General features: G+C 46.8%; 1 protein-coding gene across 2 annotated transcripts; it reads right to left on the reverse strand.

The window, feature by feature from the left end:
- Nucleotides 1–25: 25 nt before the first annotated feature.
- On the reverse strand, nucleotides 26–5,081 carry LOC138747631 (ATP synthase F(0) complex subunit C3, mitochondrial-like). Of its 2 annotated transcripts, none has more exons than XM_069907035.1 (5): nucleotides 5,004–5,081; nucleotides 3,803–3,852; nucleotides 2,923–3,000; nucleotides 1,485–1,672; nucleotides 26–324 (listed from the first exon to the last, which is right to left on the reverse strand). In XM_069907035.1, exons 2-5 carry the CDS (start codon nucleotides 3,842–3,844, stop codon nucleotides 210–212), a joined length of 423 nt encoding a protein of 140 aa, XP_069763136.1. In that variant the 5' UTR covers nucleotides 3,845–3,852; nucleotides 5,004–5,081; the 3' UTR covers nucleotides 26–209. The 2 variants fall into 2 exon arrangements, with proteins under 2 accessions (XP_069763136.1, XP_069763135.1); XM_069907034.1 differs by having other exon boundaries at nucleotides 4,945–5,007.
- Nucleotides 5,082–8,603: the final 3,522 nt, after the last annotated feature.

Consider the following 8,603-nt stretch of genomic DNA (forward strand, 5'->3'; position numbering starts at 1 on the left):
ACTCTAAGTCATTAATGACAAACAGTTTAGAAGCTTGTTTAACCATTTTATTCAGACATCGACCCTTTAGACTTAATCAAAGAGTTCTTACACAATTGGACTGGACAAAATTATAATCCTTCTGAATACTTCAGGGGCAGAATGGGAAAGGCCACCCATCCATTGCAATAATTTACTCTTCCCATGGTGTCTTCAAGGTCTCCCACAATTTACATGGCAAACAGGATGAGGAAGGCAACCATCAGGCAGAAGAGCCCCATGGCTTCAGACAGGGCAAATCCTAGGATTGCGTAGGAGAAAAGCTGCTGTTTCAGGGAAGGGTTCCTGCAGAAAAGACAAAACAAGATTTAATGTTCCCGAAAAGGTGTTCGACTGGAAACATTTAACTGGTTCTGTTTCCACAGATGCTGCCCAAACTGCTGTTATGGTTTCGTTGGCTGCTCACCCACACAAAATATCTGACAAATGTTGATGCATCAAGTGCTTCCCCTCCTTCTCTGCCAGGCAGCATTACCATGAATTACATCAACTTCATCCCAGCCTTGCGTTTCATTCTGACATGATGGACTTCATCCCAGCCTTGCGTTTCATTCTGACATGATGGAACCTCAGTTCCACTCACATGAAAGGACCAGGAGGTGAATGTTAACTGAAGTCCTTTCACAGGATAAACAACTGAATTGCAGTTATTTTCTGAGGTGAGAAAATCAATGGCAAGCCTGTGAAGCAAATGGCAGGAGGGGTCAGCCCCAAACAAGACAAAAGGCAAAATCATTTACCACATGAAATGCCCCAACTCAGCAGGAGTTCCCCAGCACCCACAATTGTCTGCCCTGACTTCTGGGAAGAAATAGCTGCTGCCATCTAGTCAAAGGGTCCACAAATGGCCACTCAGTAGCACTCTCGCAGTACCTTCTCCACAGACTGCAGCAGCTGAAGGGAGGATTTCTATAATTGAGAAATATATTTGGGCAAGCAATTGTGTTGCAACTATTTTAGACTTTTGTAGGCAGCGGGCACAGGAGCACAAACTGGAAATCCGACGTCAACCCATATGTTATTCAGAATCCCAACCATGTCATTGTACTTCATACAGTCATGACTTGTTGTGCATGGCAAAGAAACCAAGACTTCAGCCCTGCAGGGCTTGAACAGCTCCAATGCACAATTTTACTCCAAGGGTAGCACAGGTCAGGACTGTTCAAATCCACACTTGCTCCATTCACCCTTATTTGAGGATTGATTCTAACTTGAAAAGGAAGACACACTGGGACAGATTTAAAATGTCAGTTGAACTGCAGGGTTCAAGCAGACAACCAGTTTCTTGGTTCAACCTGAGGATAACTAAACTGTCATTTAATTTGCCAAAATCTCATCCATAAAGCTTTAGCAGATAACAATAATGGATGAGATTAATTTGTGCAGGATGTGATGCAAGACGAGAGAAAGGTTAACGCACCCACAAGTTGGATCAAGACACTCACCTGGCATATCCAATGATCAAGCTGCCGAATACAGTCCCAATACCAGCACCAGAACCAGCTACTCCCACAGTGGCAGCACCAGCACCAATAAATTTAGCAGCAGTATCGATGTCCCTGGAGGTGACACTGGTCTGGAGGTCCCGTCGTACAATCTGCATCAGTGCACTCCCTGGTGCAGAGAGCTGTGCCTGAGGAGGAACCAGAGGGTATTAAAATGCACTGCTTCAAAATACATCCATTTCTTCAACGACATTCCTTAGTATTTCATCAAACCTACCATTGGAATTGAAACACTGCTGTGTTTCCAAACAACTTCGGAAGTGATTTTCCTGGTTCAAGTGCAAGGGGCAGTGGGGTCATATCTCCAGGACTGGAGTATAACAATGGTTGTGACAAGGGCAGCAGGGATAGCGTAGCAGTTAGTGGAACGCTGCAACAGTGCCAGCGACCAGGGTTTGAATTCGGTGCTGACTGTAAGGAGTTTGCACTTTCTCCCCATGTCTGCGTGGGTTTCCTACGGGTGCTCCTGTTTCCTCCCAGTGCTCAAAATGTATCAGGGGTTGTAGGTCAATTGGATGTAATTGGGCAACACAGGCTGACTTCTCTTTGTTAAGTACAGTAGGCCAAAGGTTTTCGTTCGTGTGAAGGGACCACTAAAATGCCTAGTGAAAGTACAAACTATCAGGGTATATTAGAGGATCAGAATATAAAAGGAAATTCAGGTATCACAGCTTTACTAGGGTAAGGGACAATACTCGAGGCTTTTATAAGAGGAATTCAATTAAAAATTGTAGGAGGTTGAAGAGCATATTCAGCAGGAAAAATACCATTCAAAAGAGATTCAGAAGGCCATTCCCACAAAAAAAGGACAGGGGCAGATCAGCATTGAATCTGAACAAGACATTATGGAAGTGGCAAATTGCTTTCCATTATTTCAGGTTCCAAAATATTTCAGTCACATTACTGAATCGTGGTTCAGGATTTATCCCTGCAGTCCACTTCACTAAAGGAAAGATTTTTTAATAAATTCAGGCATACAGCACAGAAATAGGCCATTTCAGCTCGCATGTCTGGGCCATCAAATTTACACCCCATTAACTTACAACCCCCCCTTCCAGAAACATTTCAAACAGTGGGAGGTAACCAGAGCCCTTGGGGAAAACCCATGCAGACATGGGGAGAATGTACAAACTCCTCAGACAGTGTGGGATTCAAACCCCCGGTCCAGTCCTGACTGCTGGCGCTGTAAAGGTGTTGCGCTAACTGTTACACCAACCGTGGCATCTTCTGCAGTTGCAACTTGCCCTGCACTAGGTGAGGGCTACTGCATTTTAGTTCATGAGCCTTGGCCACGATTGGGGTCTGGAAAATGCTGCACTCGACAATCCCATTTCCATACACTGATAAGACCACAAGATTTCAATTAAAAAAAACTTACCTGTTCATTCTGGGGCTCTGATCTGCTTAATACAGAGGCCGACATAGGCCTAAGGAATGTCCTTGAAGTGCTGCGAACCTACAATGCAAATTAAACATTTCAGCAACAGTGGCAGTCTCCACCCTTACTCAAAACCCATAAATGCTCACCTGCCTCATCCACCCTGTCCTCAAAACTACAAACATTAAAACTGTGCTAGACACCATCTAGATCTTCTTCCCCATCAGCCCATTACTCCCTCACCATCCAACGACCCACAACCCAACCACTCTTCCTCCATGCTCAACAGCCCATGACACCATCCAAAGCATAGCCATACTAGATCATGCTCCACGACTCAATGAACACCATGCACTCTATCCAAAGCATCAGTGTACTCCTGTGGAAATCTACTTCACTAACCTCTGACCCCCCCCCCCTTTTAAGGTTCACCATTTTCTAAGTTGCATAATGCTCGATCAGAGACAATACATTAAGATGAAGAAATAGCTAGGATTAACCCTTTGGACTCCGTGTCCCTATTTTCAGGGAGTACCAACAAGCACATATACTCCGTATCCCCATTTTCCAGGATTGGTTTTATCCCTAATCACCAGCTGGTTCATATCAACTTTTCATACTGTAGTTTACCCATGACCCCAGTCCAGAGTATACATTATGAAAGGTTAAAAATGCCCAGAGTCCAAAAGGTTAAAGACACAAGAGACTGAAGATTTTTTTGTTTGTATTGCTAACATTGATGTGAAGCTAATTAAAGTACACTTCACCTTTACACTGAGGCAAGGATAAGATGACAATTATATTGGAGAAAAGTATTGCAACCCAAGATTAATTTCACCAACAAACCAGACACACCAGCAAAGAACTATACAGTACTCACCACAGCAGGACAGGAGACAAACTTAGCACAAGCATACATCATGGTTAAACCTTCAAGGAAGAAGAAGGAACAAGTTACACACCTATTCAAAACACCAACACAGAGCAATGTGTTCTGGTCACCTCAATTACAGGAAGGATGTGGAAACTATGGAGAGGGTGCAGAGGAGATTTACCAGGATGTGGCCTGGATTGGAAAATGAGTCTTATGAAGCAAAGTGAGCAGAGCTGGGACTTTTCTCTTTGGAACTAAGAAGGATGAGAGGAGGCTTATTAGAGATCTACAAGATTCTGAGAGGCAAAGATTGGATGGACAGCCAGCACCATTTCCCCCCCCAAGGGCAGAAGCAGCAAACACCAAAGGACAATTGTACAAAGTGAAGGAAAAAAAGTTTCGGGGAGACACAAGAGGAAAAAAAAATAAAATGAGTTGTGGTGCCTGGAGTGCATTGCCAGGGGTGGTGGTGGAGGAGATTGAAACATTAGGGACTGGCACATGGATGAAAGGGAGGATTTAGTATTTTTTTGATAGGGATGTGGGTCGGCGCAACATGGAGGGACAAAGGGCCTTACTGTAGTAGTATTCTATGCTCTAAACCGAACCTGTACAAGTCAATGCCGGAGATCAGCGCCGTACTTTAGAGATAATAGAATAACCCGATTAACGGAGCATCTCGGTCCCGAGTCAATGCCGTGTTCTATGTGTTTGCCCCCAAACGTGCCAAGCCGCGGCCACGACCCTCTACGGGCTGGAGGTCAACAGTAAGGTTGGTGGAGGGGAGCATAGAGGCCGAGACTGCAGCGGGAACACAGCTCGCTCCGAGGGGCAGAGCCTGAGGCTGCAGGACGCCGAGCCGGCGGCGGGGCCGACAAACACGGTCGGGGTCAATGCCCAGGGAGACGCCGGCCGACCCGCAGGCCGCAGTCAACCGGCGCCAAACCCCTCCCGCCATCTGCAGCTTCAACCGGGATCCCGGTCTCGGGGCCCGGCGCAGGCGGGCTAAACCTCGGCCCGAAGGCATCGCCGGTAGCGACGCTGGGTTCACGAGGGCGGAAGCCCCGGAGTAGGCCCGAGGCCTAGCCACACCTTCGGGCCTAGCCGCGGGCGGTGAAGCGGCGGCCTGGGACGGGCGGAACTATTACCAGCAGCGTCCGTCTCCTCAAGCTCCTTCCCTCAATGGCGCCACCACTCACTCACTCACCTTCTCCTTTGAGTCACCTCGAATCTCCCGTCCACTGATTGGCCACCCGACACCGGAAGTCCTCGCCTCATCCTGCCCGCATCCTTCTGTCGATTGGTCCCTTCCCCTGTCTGATCGTGCTTTTATCCAATGGCGAGGCGCTTGAACGAGGGTGGCGAAAGTGGCCGAGTGGGAAGAGGGCGCGCCCGGCGCAATGACGCCCCCGGCTGGTGGGAGGACCGAGTGCGAGGCGCGGAGTCCGCCAGGACCTCGCTGCTGCCCCACTGTCAAGGTGACATTGCAGCCGGGACGAGTTCATTCAGCGGAAAAGGCAGTCGCTGCCGTTTCTCAACATCATGCATCAAATCTGCAGCCGCATCAATTGCGATGGAATTAAAAATGACGACTGTAGGATAATGTGAATAGGAGCTGAGCATGACTGTGAGTTTATTGTTATATACATGGTGTTCTATGGCGAGCTCTCCACTGGCCACCGAGACAGAGGTGCACCAAAGAAAAGGTACAAGGACTGCCTAAAGAAATCTCTTGGTGCCTGCCACATTGACCACCGCCAGTGGGCTGATCTCGCCTCCAACCGTGCATCTTGGCGCCTCACAGTTCGGCGGGCAGCAACCTCCTTTGAAGAAGACCGCAGAGCCCACCTCACTGACAAAAGACAAAGGAGGAAAAACCCATCACCCAACCCCAACCCACCAATTTTCCCTTGCAACCGCTGCAACCGTGTCTGCCTGTCCCGCATCGGGCTTGTCAGCCACCAACGAGCCTGCAGCTGACGTGGACTTTACCCCTCCATAAATCTTCGTCCGCGAAGCCAAGCCAAAGAAAAAAAACATGGTACAAGATTCAAGATCCCTTTAAACCTCCATCCCCCATACGGAAGGTCTTAAAGCACTTTGCTTCTTTCTGAATCAGAGACCCAGCCAGTCACCCTCTATCACCACGCTCCCACTGGCAGACTTGTCCTCACTTTAAACAACTTCTCCTTGATCTCCTCTCACTTCCTCTGAATCAAAGGAGTAGCCGTGGGTACCCACATGGGTCCCAGCTACACCTGCCTGTTTGTGGAGCAATTCATGCTGCAAGCCTGCAGGCAAGACCCCTCCCCCCAACTCTTCCTCCAGTATATCGACGACTACATTGGGACTGCCTCATCCACCCACGATGAGCTTGTCAACTTCATCCACTTCGTGGCCAATTTCCACCCTGATCTCAAACTTACCTGGTCCACCTCCAAACAAGCTTGCCTTCCATTCAAGATTCCTTTATTGTCATGTAATAAAAAGTGGAATATTACACAAAATCACCATCAGCAGAAATTGCCTGGTGCTCCTTACAGTCAGGGAAAGAGAAGCAAAAGAGAGTCCCTTTAGAGTTACCGAGTGTCTGTGGATTCACCTCCAGTGCTCCCGCAGCCTCTGCAGCCACACAAATTTCAGCCCCAACCATCAGCAACATGAGTTCTGGTTGATCGCTCTTGGACTGTACTTGTTGGAGTGCAAAAAGAATGGGGGGGGGGGGGGGGGAAAACGACTCATTGAAACATTTCGAATGCAGAAAGGCCTGAACGGAGTAGATGTGGCAAATATTTTTTCCCATAGTAGGGGAATGTAAGACAAGAGGGCACAATTTCAGTATAAAAGGGCATCAATTTAAAACAGAGATGTAGAAAAAAATTAGCCAGAGTCTCTGTGGAACTTGTTGCCACTAGAAGCTGTGGAAGCGAGGTCATTGGGTGTATTTAAGGCAGAGATTGACAGGTATTTGATTAATCAGGGCATCGAAGGTTATAGGGAGAAAACCTGGGAGAGGGTTTTTTTGCACTACCAATAGTAGTAATTCTGCCTGGCCTGCAGAAAAGGAATCTCAGGGTTGTATGCGATGTCATGTATGCTCTCTGATAATAAATCTGAAATCTGACTCTATAACAGGAAAATCAGTTAAAATTTAAATCTAAAATAACAGTGTCATTTCAGTCACATTCCTGTGATGATCTGCGTGTGCGCACACACGTTTTGTGACTAGCGCACAAAAGAAATTAATGTGCGCACAAGAGATTAGTTACTTAAAATAATATAGTCCAAAGTATAGAATAAAATCTTAACTAAATATGTTACTTTGTGCAGAAGTGTTTTGGCTTGTAAACAACATAAAATTCACGGGTAGCCTATAATTGATATTCTGTCCACTCTTCCAACATTATGTTAATTTAATCGCACCTACACATTTTATCACTAACATTATAATTTTGAAAGCCATGGAGAAATAAATACCTTCGGATCTATTCCTCCCCAGATGCCCCTCAGCACATTCCCCGAAAGTGGCACCCCCCGCCAAACTATGTACTCACTACCCAACCCCCCGCAATGTGCCGCCGAAAGTGGCACCCCCCGCCAAACTATATACTCACTACCCAGCCCCCCGCAATGTGCCGTTGGGCCACCAGCACAAGTGCACCACAGGACTCCCCAAGCACGCAGCTCAAAAAGGCACCACCTCTAAAGAATGTGTCTGGGGGAGTGGTCACTCCCCCTGCACCCCCCCCCCCCCAGCTAATTTGTCTACCCTTCGAGGGCCAGTTATCCTGATACTATTCTCTGGTTCATTTGCATGGAAGAATTTTTCAAGGTGCTTCAAGTAAAATTTGGATTAAAGAGCTTGGAGTTCCCAGAGTGAGGGAACCTCTGGACTGTCACCAAATTACTTCCTGTGTCGTTTCTTCACTGATCAGTCCATGACAAAGGGCTCAGGCCTGAAATGTTGGTATATATCTTTGCCTCATATGGATGCTGTGGGACCTATTGAGTTTCTCCAGAACTTTTGTGTATTTAGATGCCACAGGCATATGAATACTGCTCAGTTACAATGCCAGCCAGGCTAAGATCCTGAAATTACCTGGATGCTTTGGAGCACTTAGAATGCTCAGGTGTTTATCACCAGCCCCAACATAGGAGCATAGGCTATATGAGCAGGAGTTGCCTATGTGGCCCGTGGAGCCTGCTCCACCATTCATTCCGATCATGGCTAATCTGGCTATGGACTGGAAGGCTCCACTGTGAGAGTCAGGTATCGGACAGGTACCCAGGGTGTGTTCATTAATATTTGGCTTCAAGTATTTTCCCACCAAACGTGTTCCCTTTGGCTGTTTGAACACAGGAATGTTGCAGCTGGACCCTACATTGCATTCCAAACAGGAAAGGAAATCTTGATCAATATTTTCCTCCGCTTGAAATATTTCCCAGCCTGGTTACCATTACTGTTCTATAAATCCAGAAACTGATGACCGGTGATATGAATTTAAACCCCACGATGACAGCTAAGGATTTTAAATTGTGGTAAGTTAAATAAATCTGGGGATCTTTTATAAAAGCAAACATCTGTGAAATTGACAAATCCTTTTTCACTCCGCATCTGGCTCACGAATGCCCTTTAATCTGTTGCTTCTCACTTACTCAGTTCCTATTGTGACTCTTGACCTAAAGCAAAGTCCTTGGCTTTAGACATACTCTCAATTAAATTCAATAAGTTACCAAAAAAAAAATCTCGGGTAAATTTCCCAATCCCCCTGAATTAATCCAGCAAGCCTCCTAGTTTCAATTGCAG

Source organism: Narcine bancroftii, chromosome 12, assembly GCF_036971445.1.
Source record: "Narcine bancroftii isolate sNarBan1 chromosome 12, sNarBan1.hap1, whole genome shotgun sequence".
Classification (NCBI taxonomy): domain Eukaryota; kingdom Metazoa; phylum Chordata; class Chondrichthyes; order Torpediniformes; family Narcinidae; genus Narcine; species Narcine bancroftii.